This window comes from Solanum dulcamara, chromosome 10 (genome assembly GCF_947179165.1).
Source record: "Solanum dulcamara chromosome 10, daSolDulc1.2, whole genome shotgun sequence".
NCBI classification, from domain to species: Eukaryota; Viridiplantae; Streptophyta; class Magnoliopsida; order Solanales; family Solanaceae; genus Solanum; species Solanum dulcamara.
In genome coordinates this window covers 68,211,706-68,229,713 of record NC_077246.1, presented here as the reverse complement: position 1 = coordinate 68,229,713, position 18,008 = coordinate 68,211,706, and the positions used below count along the sequence as shown (strand labels likewise).

Here is an 18,008-nt window from a genome sequence, read left to right as displayed (position 1 = left end):
GTTGTGTTGCATGTTAAATAAACAAATACTTTTCTTCGTCTTATTGCCCTAATAAGTGTTTAATTTTTCTACCTGAACTATCATCAAATGTTTATTGAAACAAACATCAACTATATCAGTTGTTCACTTTTCCTATTTTACGTAGAAACTCGTACACCTAATAGTTCAAATATAAAACTCAAAAAACTGAAATATTTTAAGTGTGGTTTTGATCCTTCACTCGTCGCCTTGCAACAATTGAGCTCCCATGATATCACAAAGATCTGGCTATGGTTTAGCAAATTTGCATCCTATTGAAACATTGCAGCATGCAGTGAAATCTTCTGCTTTCTCAAATTTCACAAAATCAACTCAAATATTTAAGGAAGTGACTGAAGTACTTTGCCAACAGGGAGTATATTTTCAAAAAGCCTCATTACCATAAGAGACTTCTCGAACAATACGCTGATTTCTGGAGTGTCATTCCTCGAGTAAGAATACAGTTTTACTGAACTCCTTGGTGGTAACGTTGCAGAAAGTATCCATAAAGAGGCACTTCATCCATATATACCAACTGTAAGTTTTGCAATCCTTATATTCATTCGTCGTGATACTAAACTGAAGAAAGGATATTTAGCAAGGGCTTCTACCTAGAAGCTTAAGCACTCTATCTGTACAAAGAGCATGTCACCTGAAAGCCAACTCATATGGCTACCCTGACCTTCCGGTGCTTTTCGGAAAAAACATAAAAAAAGGTGCTTGAAGCAGCAAAAGGCTAATGATATATCCTTTACACCAGCATAGTAGCGCAGTTGCTGGCCCTGAGCTATGCGGGGGTCTTGAAAAAGAACTTGAACAAAGTTGAACCAGCATACTGATTTTTTCTAGCATGATCACATTGCAGAATCTTCTATTAGCCACATTTGCTCATTACTGCCTGGCAAAGTGGGACACCAAAGTGGATAGACTTAATTGCATCGACGATCACCTCCATTCCTATTTGACGACTGCCTTTGACAAGGACGACATCACCACTATTTAGATAATTGATAATTCTAGAAGCCATCTGGTGGGTATAAGTGGTGCACACCAGTTTTATCTCCTGAGCGCAGTCTATACTCTCAGCTGCACTTACAAACCTTGTTCCAACAAGTGCAACTACATCAAAATGAGCATCGGAGCAACTCTGTAGCATCAATTCATGGAACTTGAATTCTGTTGGACCAAGTTCAAGCATGTCCCCGAGTATAGCAACTCGTTTACCTTTGCAGTCAATGTTTCTTAACAAGTCAATGGCAGCTTGAGTACTAGCTGGACTTGCATTGTAAACATCATTTATTATTGTAATCCCATTTTCAGCTACTTCAAGTTCTGATCTTCGGTGAACAGGTATAAATCTGGACAAGGATTTTCCAGCTAGAGCAAGAGGAACACCAAGAGCACTAGCCACAGCAGCAGCTGCACATGCATTAATGGCTAAATGCAAGCCAGGACTGGAGATAACGAATTTAACCCTGAATATTTACCGACATGTCAAATAAATAGAATTGTAAATACTAGTAAATAACAATGTCAAATAAATAGAATGGTATTTTATTGCAGTAGAAGGAAAGCATGAATGAAACTTTAAATACCTAAATTGATGCTGAGAGATTTTAGAAATATTCATAGTTGTGTATTTCAGCGACAGCCTCTCATCATTTGTTCACAGAATATCAACTTAAACTTCATAATCTTTTACCTGAACAAACTACTATCTTCTCTTTAAAATACCAAAATGTAACATGTTGTTTGGTATCAATACATACTTAGCTAAAGATAGGCACAATGGAAGAAAAAGATCCATATAGGTGATAGCTACTAATTGACCTGAGGATAGATTTTAGATTTGTATGGAACTTCTATTATTACTCTTATTGTTAGTATTGTCTGTATATATTTTTAAAATATTTTTTCACTTTTATTTTATTTTAGTATGATGGTGATATGATATGAGCTTAACTGACGAAATGAGGATTCATATAGAGTAACACCAACTTATTTTGGACTGAGGCGTAGTTTATGTGTGTGTGTGTTTTTGACATAATACATAAATATGCCCTTTAACCTGAATTTAGCTGGCATCTATGCCCCCCCCCAACTTTGAATATGCACAAGTAGCCACTTAAACTTGTATAAAATTGAACAAGTAAACACACGTGTCTTACATGGCATAATACATGTATGACGCCATGTAGGACGAATGCGTCTATTTGTTCAAGTTTTGGATAGTTAAAGCCTACTTGTACACTAGTAAAGTTAGAGGTCATAGTTGCTAGCTGAAAGCAAGTTAAGGGTTATATTTATGTATTATGCCTTTTTTTAAATCAAGCAAATGTATTTTCATTCATAAACATGGCCAAATTAGTCATATACATGGGATATATCAAAAGATAAAGAATCTACAAAAGGATATGATTCTATACAAACTCCACCCACTCATCTAAACAAGAAGGGATTTTCTGTTCACACCAAAATAAAATAAGGGAACGGAGACTACTCCTTTATTGAGAGAAACTCGACTCTACACCCTCTCTTATTCCTCTCTCCAAACTACCCATATTAAGCAAGTGTGATAACTCCATTGATGGAGTTGTGTTAGATGACTATATGAATTAAGAAGAGCTAGTCGAGAAGGAAGAAAAAGAGATGCAGAAGAAAGGAAGCAGCAGAGAAGAAGAGAACAAGCAGAAGGAAATGAGATGAACGTTTACATTGTTCACATTGTGTAATTACAAATCCTTCTTACATGTGGTGTGAGTAAGGTACATTTATAGAGTGTTGCTAGTTAGTTGTAAGTCACTATCAACCTACAACTAACATCTAACAAACTTCAACTAACTCTAACAACTTATTACCCAACTTCTAACAACTTATTGAACCATGGTAGCTTGCCTATGGTTAACACTCCCCCTCAAGCTCATGGTTTGAACAAGTTCATGACTCCAAGCTTATTCACCAGCAGCTGATGTTGTGCCTTGCCAAGGCTCTTTGTGAGCAAGTCTGCTAGTTGATCCTTGGTGTGTATGAATTCTGTTTTCAGCTTTCCTTGGTTGATCTTTTCTCTAACAAAGTGACAATCTATGTCTATGTGTTTGGTTCTTTCATGGAAGATAGGATTAGCAGCAATCTGGATTGCTGCTTTGCATAAGATTAGCAGCAATTTGCTGTCACACACCATTGTTACAGGCAGCTCAATGTGCACTCCAAGTTCTTCAAACAGCCCTACAAGCCATGTAACTTCAGCTGCACAGTTAGCCATACTTCTAAACTCAGCTTCAGCTGAGCTTCTGGATACAGTCTCTTGCTTCTTAGACTTCCAGGATATCAAGGCTCCACCAAACTTGACCAAGTAGCCAGTTACAGATCTTCTTGTCTCCAAGCAGCCTCCCCAATCTGAGTCACAGTAAGCTAGAAGTTTGTTGGTGTCTTCTGCTGGCATTAGCAATCCAAGTCCAGGGGCTTCTTTTATGTATCTAACTACTCTCAATGCAGCTTCCATGTGAGACTCTTTGGGGCAGTGCATGAACTGACTTAGGACCTGAACTGAGAAGGCTAAGTCAGGTCTAGTCATGGTCAGATATAGAAGTCTTCCTACTAGTCTTTGGTACCTGCTGGGATCCTGTAGCTTGTGATCTTCATGCCCCTCATTACCTTTACCTTTAATATACTCATCATATTGTACAGATGTGAACTTTTGATTCTGTTCTAGGGGAGTTGCTGCAGGTTTAGCTCCCCCTAGACCACACTCAGCTATCAGTTTAAGAGCATATTTCCTTTGAGACATGTGAATCCCTTTGCTTGATCTGGCACATTCAATCCCTAGGAAGAATTTGAGCTCTCCCAGATCCTTCATCTTAAACTCCTTCTGTAAATCTTTCCTGGTGTCACTGATGATATCCTGGTTACTACCAGTGATCAAAAGGTCATCTACATATACCAGTACAATGAGTATATCATTTTTATCATGTCTAGTGAAGAGTGAGTAGTCATAGTGACTTTGATGGAATCCCAACTGAAGCAAAGACTGTGTTAGCTTGAAGTTCCACTGCCTTGGTGCTTGTTTGAGACCATATAGAGACTTGTGAAGTTTGCATACTTTAGTGTTCTCCCCCTGTCTAGCAAACCCAAGAGGAATGGTCATGTACACATCTTCTAACAAATCATCATTGAGGAAGGCATTGTGAACATCCATCTGATGGATAAGCCAACCCTTTGAAGCAGCAAAAGCTACTATGGACCTCAAAGTGACCATTTTGGCCACAGGGCTGAAAGTTTCTCCATAATCTAGGCCCTTATGTTGGCTATATCCCTTAGCAACCAGCCTGGCCTTGTACCTCTCCACTTCCCTTGTAGATTTGTATTTGACTTTGTAAATCCATCTGCAGCCAATAGGCTTCTTACCAGGAGGAAGATCCACCAGACTCCAAGTTTTGTTGTCCATCAAGGCATCTATTTCTTGCTGCATTGCCTGAATCCACTGAGGGTCAAGAGCAGCTTCTTTATAAGAAGAGGGCTCTGAAATAGCTGAGTATGTCTTGATGCATGAGCTATAAGATGGAGAAAGATGTCTGTAGCTACAAAGTCACATACTGGAAACAGACAAGAGTGGCTTTTGGATTGAGTAATAAAGTCCTGAAGCCAGATAGGAGGTTTGGTTGGTCTGGAGGACCTTCTGATAGGAACTGATGTAGGGGATACACTAGGAGATGGGAGAGGAGAATGATCTTCAGGAGTAAGAGCCCGTTTGGATGGGCTTAAAAAAGTAACTTTTATGTATGAAGTGTTTTTAGAACTTTGAAGTGCTGAAAGTTATTTTTATAAATAAGCAGTTGAGTGTTTGGATAAGAGTACTTAAATGAGGAAAATGAGGTGAATTTTAGGGTTAAAAGAATAAAAAGGGTAGTTTGGGAATTTAGTCAAAATATAAGGAATATAAAAGTAATTTCCATAGTCAAAGAAAATGACATTAAGCACTTAAAAAAAAAGTTAGGAATCCTAACTTTTCATTTTTGACTGACTTTAAGAACTTTATGACTTAAAGTTAGCATTAGACAAACACGTCCAAAAGCTAAAAAAGGGCTTTAAGTTGGTTTTGACCAACTTAAAGCCCATCCAAACGGGCTCTAAGTGGTAGCTGAGAGTCTCGAGGAGCAGCAGTAGGAGACAGGCTAGTAGAAGAATGATCAGTATCAGGTTGTACTAGAGTTAAGATAGGAAATATGGGATTGGAGGAGGTTTGCAAGTCTCTGAAAGGAAACATGTCTTCTTTAAACACAACATGCATGTTCACAAACAGGGACTTAACATGCAAATCATATAGAAGGTACCCTTTTTGAGACAAAGAGTATCCCATAAGAACAGCAAGTATGGCTCTAGGAGAGAACTTATCTGTGATGGATGGACAAGTAGCATAACATAGACAACCAAAGGTTTTTATATGAGAGAGGGATGGAGGATGCTGATACAATAGTTCAAAAGGAGACTTATAGGACAAAAGTTTAGAGGGAAGTCTATTAAGAATACAGACACTTGTGGTAACACATTCTCCCCAAAACTGTAAAGGTACAGATGCCTGGAACCTTAAAACTCTTGCCATGTCTAAGATAGTCTTGTGCTTCCTTTCCACCACACCATTTTGCTGAGGAGTGTATACACATGTGGTTTGATGACATATTACCAGAGTTGACAGCATGGACTGAAAGGTTGTGCTCATGAATTCAGTCCCATTATCAGTTCTAAGAACTTTGACACAAGTTGAATACAGATTATGAACTTGAGCAAAGAAATGTCTCATCACAACTATAGTATCAGATTTAGCTATGATAAGAAATAGCCAAGTGAATTTGGAGTAGTCATCTACTACAGTAACAAAGTATTTCATTCCATTATGAGTAGGTACCCTATATGGACCCCAAATATCACAATGCACTAAGTCAAAGAGTGCCTTTGAAGTGTGAGTGCTTATAGGAAAAGGAACTTTTGTTTGTTTTGCTAATGGACACACTGTACATGTTGAATGATCTGAGATATCTACTCCTGCAAGACTAGAGGACCTCCTTATTACATCAAAGGGAGCATGTCCTAACCTTATATGCCACAGTGCACTGGAATCAGAACTACTACCACATACAGCACTAGTAGAAGAAACTTGAGCAGATTGAGTTTGAGCAGCAGCAGTACTGTATAACCTCTGAGTAGGATCAGTATGGTTGAAGCCTTCCTTGAGAATGTAGAGTCCTTCATCTTCTCTACCAATCCCCTTGACCTGTCCACTGTAGAGATACTAGAAAACACAAAAATCAGGAAAGAAAGCTGCCATACATTGAAGTTCCTTAGTGAGCTGAGACACAGATAACAGGTTGCATTTGAATTCAGGAACAAAGAGGACATTGTCAATAACTTGATCTCCAAAGACTTTTATGCTGCCAACATGAGACACTAATGTAACATTTCCTGTTGGTAGTAGTACCTTCCTTCTTTCAGACTCAGACACTGAGGTACACTTATCTAGTGATGATAGTTGAGATGTCATATGGTTAGTGGCTCCTATGTCAACTATCCACTCCTTATTCACATATTTGGACACTAGTGCAGATAAAACTCTACCTGCAGTGGCTGCTTTGGCTGAGTGCTCTCCACCAGTGTCACTTTCTTTGGCTAGTAGCTGCATGATCTGCTGATATTGATCAACTGTGAAGAAAGCTGCAGGTGACCTGTTTGCTGCACTAGGTTCTTCATTGTGTGATGAGCCTGCACTTTGAGCAACTGTAACTTGGTTAGCAAAGGAACTAGAGCTAGTTATAGAACTACCAGTTTTCTTCTTGGATCTCCAGCCCACTGGATAGCCTTTGACCTTGAAACATTGCTCCTTAGTGTGACCTCTATAACCACAAACTTCATAGGTGATGACAGACTTTTGTGGTTTCTGAGGATTGAACTGAGTTTCATAGTGACTTCTACTTGGATTACCACCACCTCCACTAGGTTGATGACCAGAGTTACCATTACCAACTCCATGACCACTCCCTTTTTGGCTAAACAATGCAGTACTTTCAATCAGTTTAGGAAGGAATGATTCATAGTTAGTGTGTGCTATGTTCCTTTGACTTTCATGATCTATGACAAGGGAAAAAGCTTTGTTCAGATTTGGAATTGGAGACTGCATCAGACTCTGTCCTCTAACTACAGAGTAGGTTTCATTTAGTCCCATTAGGAACTCTAGCAACCTTTGATACTCATAATGATCTTGAAACTTCTTAGACTCAGGACATGAACAGCCTTGACAAGGCATAATTGAATCATATTCATTCCACAGACCTTTGAGTGTTGTATAATAGTCTGTAACTGACATGGTCCCCTAACTTAGGTCATGAATTTCTTTATGGAGTTGATACACATGAGCTCCATTAATCTTGTCGAACCTTTCCTTCAGATCACACCACACTTTGTGTGCATCTCCTCCATACACCACAGTCCCCAACAATCCTGGTCGAACAGCATTCATAATCCAAGAGAGGATTACAGCATTAAACTTCTCCCAAGCATCCGAGAACTCAGGTCCAAACATAGACTTAGTATATCTACCATCAATAAATCCAAGTTTACTCTTGCCTATCAATCCAATTCTCATGGATCTACTCCAGATTGCATAGTTCTCTGAACCAACTAGTTGAAGAGAAATTAAGGAGCTACCTGGAGTATCATTTTGATGCAAGAAGAGAGGATGATTGTGGTCAATATTCGGAATTACAAGCTCAGATGCTGCTGTGTTTGAGTTAAAGTTTTCAGCACCTAGTGTTCCAGTTGCAGCTTCACCTAGGTTCACCAATGAACTAACTTCGAAACTGAGTATGCTGAGACTTAATTGCGACTCAAACACTTTCCAGAAATGAGCACCTGTACTACTCTGCTTCTAAGCACTTAACTACTTGTTACTGCTCTAGGATCTTACCAAACGCTCTGATACCATGATAACTCCATTGATGGAGTTGTGTTAGACGACTATATGAATTAAGAATAGCTAGTCGAGAAGGAAGAAAAAGAGATGCAGAAGAAAGGAAGCAGCAGAAGAAAGGAAACAGCAGAGAAGAAGAGAAGAAACAGAAGGAAATGAGATGAAAGTTTACATTGTTCACATTGTGTAATTACAAATCCTTCACACATGTGGTGTGAGTAAGGTGCATTTATAGAGTGTTGCTAGTTAGTTGTAAGTCACTATCAACCTACAACTAACATCTAACAAACTTCAACTAACTCTAACAACTTATTATCCAACTTCTAACAACTTATTGAACCATGGTAGCTTGCCTATGGTTAACAAAGTGGAACCACATTCCAAGCCCTTTGCCTTCTCTTCCTTCTCCTGATCTTCCAACTGAAAATCAAATCTTTCACAGTTTTTGGCATTGCCCAAGGAGAGCCAAACCACCCAAACATATCCTACCACAGCCTCATAGTTAGCCCGCAATGTAAGAGAAGATGATCCATGTCCTCACCCGCCTCCTTTCACATGTAACACCAACTAACGCAGACAACCTTCCGTTGTCAAAATCACCCTCTAGTAGCTAGCCACGTGAAAAAGCACACGTAGCACCCTTGGATCCATAGTTGTGGTAACATACTGCTTTTGGCAATGCCCATATATTTATTGTATTCCTCGAGGAGAGAAGAGAAGTAATCTTGTAACAATACGAGAGAGAGAAAGCCTTGAAGTGGACCAATTGTTTGATGACTAACGTAAGTTATATTAGGTTTCAGATTACAACCACATAAATGAAGAAAGGCATTTCTTTCATAAGACAATTTCTAAGAATATTTCGTCATCCTAAGTTCTTTAAACTGTGGTAATACCGACCTTGCACATTGAAATTATAGAACATGTCTGTTTTAAGAAAGTAAAGTTCATTTTGTTAGAGAATAGTGTCAAGAGTGTAGCGCTAACAACAGATGTAGAAAATACAAAATCCTCTTCTTTATTAACTATGAAAAGAGGGAATAGTAATATCTGTCATGCTTTCTATCTAATTAATAACATCTAAATCACACCAAAGAGACAAAAGATGAAGGCAGGCCTGCTGGTAAAAACCCTTCCAGATAAGGAACACACAATATATATATATATATATATATATATATATATATATATATATATATATATATATATATATATATATATATTATTTACATCAATAGCAGAAAACCATATTTTTACCACAATTTGGAAAATAGAACAATATAGGGGATTATAAAATGTTCTAACCAAGGTGTGTAGTTCAAATTTTGTGCCAATGCGAATAGCATGCTCTACAGAATGATTGAAAAAACGGATGAACTTACATCTCGTTGAACCCCTCTAGAACAATTTGTATTCTGCGACCTCCGTCTATGATTTGTGAAGAAACTAAACGAACATCACAGCCCAGCTTTCGACCAAATACCACCTTGAGCAAGAAAAGAGAAAATGAAATCAAGAAATATAACTAAAAGTAGAATATCAATATAAAGAACAATTTAAAAAATTAAATAGCAGTCACCTTCTGAACTCCAACTGGAACTGAGAGGCTCATGACAAGAGGATCATCACCATTCAATACACACACATCCCCTGGCATTGCTTCTCTTAAAATCTCCCCTTTTGCCATGGAAACCTCCTCCAAGTTAACGAAATTCTCCAAATGTGCAGCACTCACATTCAAAATCACCCTTACATCTGGTCTACACAGCCTGGACAGCTCCAAGATTTCTCCTTTCTTGCTCATCCCCATCTCCAGAACCCCAAACCCCACATCCCTCGACAACCCAATAAGCGATAACGCGACCCCAATCTCATTATTCCAGTTCCCTGGACTGTGATAAACAGTTCCAACACTCTCCAAAGCTAATGCTATCATAGTCTTTGTTGTGGTTTTCCCCACACTTCCTGTTAAACCAATTAAACAACCATTAAACCTGTTTCTTGAATAAAAACCCAATCTTTTTAAAGAACTCATAGTGTCACCATCCACTTGTACAAACCCATTGTTCCAACCCTCACAAACCCAGTTCCCAATGACTCCAACACACCCTTTAGTGGCCAATTTAGGGGTAATGAAATTGTGGGCATCAAAGTTTTGCCCAACAAGGGGGAGAAACCATTGTCCTGGTTCAAGTGTTCTGGTGTCCGTACAGATTGTTCCAGGTGGACCCCACCTGATGATTCTGCCATTAACAGACTTCACTATCTCTGAAATGGTCCAAAGAGAAGAATTTAGTGAAGCAGAAAATGTAGCTTGAGGAATCAAGATTCTTGGTCTGCTTGGTAAAGTGAAAATGGGGGTTTGGGGATTTGCTGGATTTTTAAGCGGGAATGGAGAAGGATGAAGTGGAGTGGTCAGTGGACTCATTGCAGCAATGGAAACAAGACAGCAAAGAAATGTGTTTTCTTTAACGAAACACTTTTTTTGTCCAGCATAATATATAGATGTGTTCTTGACTCTAATTTGAATAAGCATAAGTTACATGCATATTACTTCGTGTTTCCTGTGACATTTGTGTCCTAGTGACTTGGTAGGTGTATTATGTTAGGGGGAATATTTATTTCTATTTATTCAATTTTATATAATTTTAAATGTCAATTTGTACATAATCAAAGATAAAGGGCATACATGTCAGTTTAGATCGAGTTAAAAAGTATATTTACAAAGTATAGTTTTTTCAGATATTGTACCAAATATGCTTGTACCTTAATTTGACTAAATTGATTTATTTTATTTTTAATTTTTGACCAAAATCAAACTTAGGTGTTTCATCTCAATTTATAATTGGGATAGTTTTAAATATATGCAATAAAATAATTAGTATAAATATAGCCAAGTTTTTACTTATTTAAAAAATAGTCAAAGTCATAGTTTATACATTTTGCATAAGCATACTTATACATTTGGCATATTCATTGATTATACATTCTGATACACTCAAAAAAAATAGTTTAATTATATATGATAACCAACTGAAAATCTCCTCTAAACAGTCCCAAATTTTATATATGAATCCTTCTCAATGTTTTAATTCTTTTGATATATAATTTGTTTAAAATGATTTGCAACAAGTTGAATTTTAAAGAAGAAGAGGAGGGGGAGGATGAAGCAACAATAGAAATAGTGAAAACAACAACAGCAACAACAACGACAAAGAAAAGGGAAGAAGAAAGACGCACCGCATCCATTTTGGGGAAGAAATAGGGTCGAGTGGCTATTTTAGATAATTTAAATAAATTGGGCTAAAAGGATGATAAGTAAACATTTTGCATAATTTTCCCTTTATAACTTATAATTAACAAATTTTATCTTTGATAGATAAATGAACTTTTAATTTATACCCATCTCATCTACACACCAACCTGTAACCGGCATCTCACATGGCACATCTTATAGTATTTATAGATTATATATAAATGTGTTTTGGATAGTATTTTGGGGATTTTTAATTAAAGGGCGATAAAAAGTCTTAAAATTTAAAAAGAGTGACAAAAGTTTTAAAAATTGAGTGTTGGTGACAATTTTATGACTAGTGTTAATGACACTAATTTAAAAATCCTCAAATTTTATTATTTTCATAAAGGTCCTCTCACTCTCCTACCCTCCCCACTCCTCCCCATATGCCACCGCCCGCCACCGTCATTTATATCCCTTCTATCGTCGTTGATGTCGTCGTTGTCACTATCATCATCTCCTCCGCTATTATCACCAGCACCTCCTTCTCCTCCATCACCACTATCACACCGTGTTTTTCTTCCTCCTTTACCACTACCTCTTCTTCCTCCTTCACCATCACCACAACAACCATCTTCTCTTCTTCCACCGTCAATACCAACACCACCAACCTTCTCCTCTGCCACAATCACTATCTCCTTCACTTTATTTTCTACTTAAAAATTAAATAATTGTCGAAGTTGTTGTAATAACTATGCAGAAATTGTTATAATAATTCAACAATTGTTGAAGTTGCTACAACAATTCAAGCAACTGCGATAGTTGCTGCAACAACTATCATAGCAACTATCACAGTTGCTTGATTTTCTATAGAACTTCTTTCAACGACTTTTTTTTTGAGAATTCTCATAATTAAAGCAAAATAGTCTACAAAAATAAAAACAAAAGAAGATAAAATAAAAAAATGTAATAAAAAGAATGAATAGTGACAACGACGAAAGCGGAGGAGACAACAATGACGACGACAAAAAAGAAGAAGTAGAAGATAGAGGAAGGCAGGTAGAAAGAAAGAAAGAAAGAAGAAGATGGAGGGAGGAAGAGGGGAGAGAGAGAGAGAGGGAGAGAGAGAGAGAAATTTGAAAAGGAGGGGAGAAAGAAAGAAAAAGAGAGTAAGATTGAAAGTTAATGGAGAAAGAGGGAATTTTTAAATTTTAAAATTTAAAATAAGAGGAAAGATTTTTCAAATTTTTGAAATTCTAATATGTATACAAAAGTTTTTAATCATTCTAATTAGGTCCGCATACTATTTAATATCTTGACCAAGTTAATGTCATATTTTTTTATTTGAAAACTTTTTTGTCACCTCCCACTCAAATTTCTCTAGTATTTTTTCCTTACATGCCGAATACAAGAAAATAAGTAACAAATTACTTATTTTTCTAGAAAACATTTTCATTCATACCGACGAAAGATTCATTATAACAACGACGACATACTTAATGTATACCATCATTTGCTCTGTTATACTCAATGGACGAAGTAGTAGTAGATCTAGCCATTACTATAAAAGCTATTGGACATCAATAGTATTGGAGTGCGCCTCTTCACGAGGGTGATTAAAGTGCAACGAAATGCCTTAAGAAAGATATAAAGCAACGGAGCCATCATAGTATTTTTTAACTCTTTCTAAACTAAGGATTATAATTTGATTATTTACCCATCTGAACTAAGTTTGATAGATTTATTTTTTTTCTTTCTTCAATAGAAAGGAGGGGGTCAATTTTCTTGTATAGTCATATGCACAAAAGATGCATGTACAGTTGTTCAATTCTATCTTCTTTCTATTTATCTTTCTTTTCTCTTTCTTTATCATGCGAGATAGGGAAAACTTTTATTTTGTTATATCATCAGGGTATGATGCATCAATCTACTAGTGGTTTCTATATGACACAAGTAGGCAAATTTGTCCTGGAAGCGGAAGAACTGTTGAAACTGCATGAAACCCTCACAAGGGTTTATGCACAAAGAACGGGCAACCCCTTATCTTACCCATATCTTACCATTTCTTCGGAATTGTCCGCTCATAGCATGATGGAAGTGTCTCATTATAGCACGACAACTGCTTCAATGGCTCGATATGAAAGACGACTAGCTCTACAACTTTGAGTGTCATATCTTCCAAAACCAAGTTGTGTAATCCCACAAGTGGAATTTAGGAAGTGGGAAGTGTGGTTTGTACGTCACTTTACCCCTAACTTGTGAAGGTAGAGTAAAGATTCATTATAAGATAATGTAATATTGCCCTTACCACTAGATCAAAGTCCTGAGCAAATGTTTATGTGACATTGAGAAACATTATTCATTCACCACTGAACAATATTGCACTAGACATGAATAAGCATCATAAGACTCTTCAGTTTGCCTTTGTACACTTTGTTTCTAAAAATATCACTAATGTGTAGATGTGTGCTTCATCGTAAGCATCACTGGACTCATGTTTATAGGTGCACCAGTAACCACTGCTCCTGGAATTGGAGGTTGGACACCGTATCACTTGTGTGTCGGTGGAGAAAGATTCACTGGTGTACCAACTGCAAAGGCGGATCTAGTGTTGAACTTATGGATTCATCCGAAACCAGTAGTAGCTTTGGCTCGAATTTTGTATGTGAGTTAAAAAGTTTACTAGATGTACCCGGAAAATCAAGATTGGTCATAGTAAAATCCCAAACCCGAGCCCATAATGTCCAAATCCCGAATCTGACTCTGACCAACCACATTAACAAGTGGTCCTGTTACTGGTTGTCCGATGGTGGTCGTTCCATATATGCTAACTCCAATGGATGCAATTGGTGCTGTTGGAGATTGTTTGTTGGATTTTCCAGAAGAACTTTGTGCTCCAGCACCAATTGTTTGGCCAGTGATTGGAACTTGAGGTACTGAGACGTCTCCATTATTAACACTAGTAATGTCATGTATACTTGTTCGTCTTCTATCCTTGTTAATCGAGTTTAAACGTATGAAATATTTTTGGGCATGACTGGCCACTTGCGTAGGAGTTCTTGTCACAACAAAGTTTCGAGAAATACTTCTCCAATCACCTTTTCCATACTTCTCCAGACCAAGAAGGAACAATCTGCATACAACAAATGAAGAAAAAAGTATGTCAGTACAAAATATAGGAAGGATGTTAAACGTTATCTAGAATGCAGAAGATGTCAGTAAGAATATGCATCTTCAATGGTTTTCTCTGCAACCTTGGTTCTTACAGCCAACACACATTTTAGGATGAAACGGTGAATCCATGTGAACCATTGCCGGATTAAGATGCAGGCAGCTTGAATTGGACAAAGAAAAGCTCTAGGGATTAGGAAAAGAAACATCAATCTGTAATTACTGTCTTATGCATAAGCAGAATTCTTTGGTCTTAACATTCAGACTCGTAAAAGCCCCTGAATCATCACTTAGAGTGTTTCTCTATGATCAAGTCTCCCATCGAAAGAGTATTTTCTGAAAGTGACAGCAAGATAATACAGTTTAACAAATGCCTGCAAACACCTGAATTGACAAAGACATTGGACCTTGGTCCTAACTCATAAGGAGTCCATGTTCCCATCTCACAAATGATGACTCTCATACCATGTTAAGGAAATGGATCTTGGACCTAACTCAACCACGAATGAGCTGAATGTTAGCTCATGAAGGGAGGATTGCCCAAGAACATATTAGTAGTCCATTTTCCCATCACACAAACTATGTGCGACTCCAACATTAATCCTATGACTTCATGAAGTACACCTTCATGGCGACAGGTGTTATGTTTCCGGGCAAAGAAAGTTTGCGGCAGAAGGAGCATAAATCTAAGGTTGATAAGATTACATTCACTGAAACATGAAGGGAAAAAAGAAACAGAAAGTACCACTATCCTAAATGATATGTAGCAACCTCAAACACAAGGTATGTTGTACTCATGAGATTCTTTACAAATACACTCTTTTTTCTTATCTTTTTTGGGAGGATCAATAGTGTTCTTATTTACCCTCCAGGCTCCAGCATGACTCAAAAGTCGAACCCTCAACCTAGCGGATGACGGTGGACTCAACCACTTGAGCAAGTCTCACTTGTCTCTTACAAATATACAACAAACAAACATCTAGCTTAATATTGTACTGAAGTAACTGAAGCTCAACGGTTACTGACCTGTGCTCATCCTCCGTCCAAGCAACCCCTTTCCGCCGGTCCTTCTCCAACTTACTAGAATTACCCCCATCATTTGACTCACCGTTTAACCTCCCCGAAACCCCGCTCTTCTTACCTGTTCTTTCATCACCACCATGGCACAAAGACCTGTCAAAAGAAGAGCTGTAGCAAGGTAAAGGAACATTACCAGACTCGATCCGGCTCACATCATCGAGTAAAATTTCATAATGATTCTTAACCTCTTGTAAGGTTTTCCCTGGAACATCAGCAGCAATTTTCTCCCACCTATCTACAGAATCCTCAGGATAAGTTGCCAATGCATTTTCAAATGCTATATCTTGCTCTCTGCTCCATATTGAGCTTCTTGATTTATCTAATGTCATCTAGTCTTCTTGAATTCACTATCAAGCTTTTTCAGTGAAACATTTTATCAAACAAGTATTATGCATTCCCACAGAAAATCTTGAAAATTCATTTCTACCCACATATATACACACAATAATAATAATAATTCCGTCTCAGTTCCAGCTAGTTGGGGGTAGGCTATATGAATGACAATTTATATAAAAATAAAATAATAGTGTATATGCAAAAATATGATTAGAAACAATGTATCAGACCAATGAGGTCACTGATAATAGAAACAAAAAGATTCCAAAAATAGAAAAATACACAGTTGAGCAATTCAAATAAATACTATTGGTACACAAGCTTTATTCATAATTCAAAAATTTTGACTTTTTTGAATTGCTGACCCTACTAATGACAAAAGGTACCAACTGTATTTAAAGATTTTGAAAAATATCTAAAAATCATAAATGAAGAGTGCAACAAATTAAGTTTTTACATGTTACTGTACAAGGAAAATAGATATTAGTTTTAATAGTTATGTTGTTCTAATTCTTCAAAAATGATATGTTGGGTATTTGTCAAGAGTTTTAAACGATCTGCTAAGTTGCATTAATTTTTTTGAAAAATCCGAGCAATATAGTTAATTAATATTGATGAACATAATTCAATGGTAACTAAGGTTATGAATTTCGGGTATCTATAAAAGTTGATGAGATTAAGTGAGGTTATTCACAGAATGAGCAGGGGAAGAGCGATCAAGCGAAATTCCAGTGGAGTTTTGGAAGAATGTAGGCATGGAAGGTTTGGAATGGATTGAATTGTTTAATGTCATTTTTAGGACAACGAAGATGTTCGAAGAATGTAGATGGAGTAAGATAACTACTTTGTACAAAAACAAGGATGATATTTAAAATTTTTATTAAGGACATTCGATAAATAAAAACCGTTTTGGTGAATTTTGGATTCCCAAAACTAGAGTAAGCTTCTACTTTTGTGTTTAGGGATTCAAAAAAAATACTATATAATTGATTATTTTTTTTGCCGAGGGAATTCAGAGGCTTAGATTCATCCTGGCTCTCCTGACTTCACTCATGAAATTATACCAAATATGATATTATTGTTGTTGGATTAAAGAGGAGTGAAAGGGACTACAATATTGGACATTTTGAGGCAATTATAGATCCTGGAAGACAATTCTGATTGGTCAATAAAAATCGATTTCAATGCCAGTAGTACAGGCCGATAATGAGCAGTATTTTTCTTTCTCCTATTACTGCAGTAAAACTAACCTCTTTTTTTTTTACCAAATAACAGAAGGTGTTCGATATTTGCATTGGAACGTGATTAATTTGGATCTTCTCGTAAGCCCGTTATAGGAGTAACACTCCCAATTAGATTTTTTTCATATTCAGGGCTCGAACCAAGATTTCTGATTAAGAATGAAACAATCCAGAATTACACAACAACCTATATTAGTAAAAAGATAATACTTTTTTCTAATATTAGACCAGCAATTTGTACTTCACCAAGATTTCAAAAATACTTCTCGGAAAAGCTATTTTTTCAACTTTTGAAAGACAATTTTTGTTATTTCTCAAAAATATTTATTTCTAAAATGAGCACTTAAAAAAATAAGATTAGACATGGACATATTATCTTTCTAAAAATTTGGGCATGGTTATGGATGAGTTTTATCTAAGTATAGGTTAATTATTAAAATGAGATATTATGGAGAATTTGAATTATGCTGATGTAATCAATTGTCAACAATTACAAGCTATACATGTGGATATTGGAGTTGGATTTTGAAAGGTGAAAATGATTTCAGAAAAGTGGACCTATCCCAATTGAACAACAACTTGCAAGAGTGACAACTAATAGGATGATAAATTAGTTAAGGACAAACAACAACTATCAAAACTGAATTCTGTTGTCCCATAAATTTCTTATGTAAACATAAAACAACTTTTTTACTTTAGATGGAGAAATGGGGACAAAGTATTCATGATTTCGATGGGATGAGTGCACTATGGATTTATGATATAAATTTAATTAGTTTGATATATAAGTTTTTATCGTGAATTGTTAAAATTTTAATTCAAAATTGTGTTGAAGGTATTGAAATCGGTTGAATCTATTGATTGTATATATGTTATATCATTTAGTACTATTAATTTTAATATACACATTTATTTAATTATTGATAAATTTTATAGTGTTGAGAAAAATAAGAAATTTTTAATGTGGTAG

At 36.5% G+C, this 18,008-nt stretch overlaps 4 protein-coding genes across 4 annotated transcripts; all 4 read right to left on the bottom strand.

Moving 5' to 3' along the window:
- Positions 1-251: 251 nt before the first annotated feature.
- On the bottom strand, positions 252-10,510 carry LOC129871261 (uncharacterized). Its single transcript, XM_055946166.1, has 3 exons — positions 9,555-10,510; positions 9,358-9,461; positions 252-1,493 (listed from the first exon to the last, which is right to left on the bottom strand). Exons 1-3 carry the CDS (start codon positions 10,401-10,403, stop codon positions 893-895), a joined length of 1,554 nt encoding a protein of 517 aa, XP_055802141.1. The 5' UTR covers positions 10,404-10,510; the 3' UTR covers positions 252-892.
- On the bottom strand, positions 6,231-8,703 carry LOC129871262 (uncharacterized). Its single transcript, XM_055946167.1, has 2 exons — positions 6,628-8,703; positions 6,231-6,304 (listed from the first exon to the last, which is right to left on the bottom strand). Exons 1-2 carry the CDS (start codon positions 7,370-7,372, stop codon positions 6,270-6,272), a joined length of 780 nt encoding a protein of 259 aa, XP_055802142.1. The 5' UTR covers positions 7,373-8,703; the 3' UTR covers positions 6,231-6,269.
- Positions 10,511-11,611: 1,101 nt separating the features above from the next.
- LOC129869905 (uncharacterized) lies at positions 11,612-12,769 on the bottom strand. The gene is made up of 2 exons (XM_055944477.1): positions 12,718-12,769; positions 11,612-11,922 (listed from the first exon to the last, which is right to left on the bottom strand). The coding sequence occupies exons 1-2, from the start codon at positions 12,767-12,769 to the stop codon at positions 11,612-11,614; spliced, it is 363 nt and encodes a 120-aa protein (XP_055800452.1).
- A 765-nt stretch (positions 12,770-13,534) lies between these two features.
- Positions 13,535-16,074, bottom strand: LOC129871692 (transcription factor SRM1-like). Its single transcript, XM_055946652.1, has 2 exons — positions 15,408-16,074; positions 13,535-14,343 (listed from the first exon to the last, which is right to left on the bottom strand). Exons 1-2 carry the CDS (start codon positions 15,788-15,790, stop codon positions 13,911-13,913), a joined length of 816 nt encoding a protein of 271 aa, XP_055802627.1. The 5' UTR covers positions 15,791-16,074; the 3' UTR covers positions 13,535-13,910.
- Positions 16,075-18,008: the final 1,934 nt, after the last annotated feature.

Excerpts from the sequence above, each read along its gene's own strand:
- LOC129871262 (XM_055946167.1), bottom strand. The coding sequence starts at position 7,372 with ATGTCAGTTACAGACTATTATACAACACTCAAAGGTCTGTGGAATGAA. Across the intron at positions 6,305-6,627 it reads AGCCAAAGCAGCCACTGCAG|TATCTCTACAGTGGACAGGT; the intron begins GTAGAGTTTTAT and ends TGTGTTTTCTAG.
- LOC129871261 (XM_055946166.1), bottom strand. The coding sequence starts at position 10,403 with ATGAGTCCACTGACCACTCCACTTCATCCTTCTCCATTCCCGCTTAAA. Across the intron at positions 9,462-9,554 it reads TTCCAGTTGGAGTTCAGAAG|GTGGTATTTGGTCGAAAGCT; the intron begins GTGACTGCTATT and ends TTCTTGCTCAAG. Across the intron at positions 1,494-9,357 it reads CTAGAGGGGTTCAACGAGAT|GGTTAAATTCGTTATCTCCA; the intron begins GTAAGTTCATCC and ends GTAAATATTCAG.
- LOC129869905 (XM_055944477.1), bottom strand. The coding sequence starts at position 12,769 with ATGGCTAGATCTACTACTACTTCGTCCATTGAGTATAACAGAGCAAAT. Across the intron at positions 11,923-12,717 it reads GTATAACAGAGCAAATGATG|AAAATAAAGTGAAGGAGATA; the intron begins GTATACATTAAG and ends ATTTTTAAGTAG.
- LOC129871692 (XM_055946652.1), bottom strand. The coding sequence starts at position 15,790 with ATGACATTAGATAAATCAAGAAGCTCAATATGGAGCAGAGAGCAAGAT. Across the intron at positions 14,344-15,407 it reads TGGACGGAGGATGAGCACAG|ATTGTTCCTTCTTGGTCTGG; the intron begins GTCAGTAACCGT and ends TGTTGTATGCAG.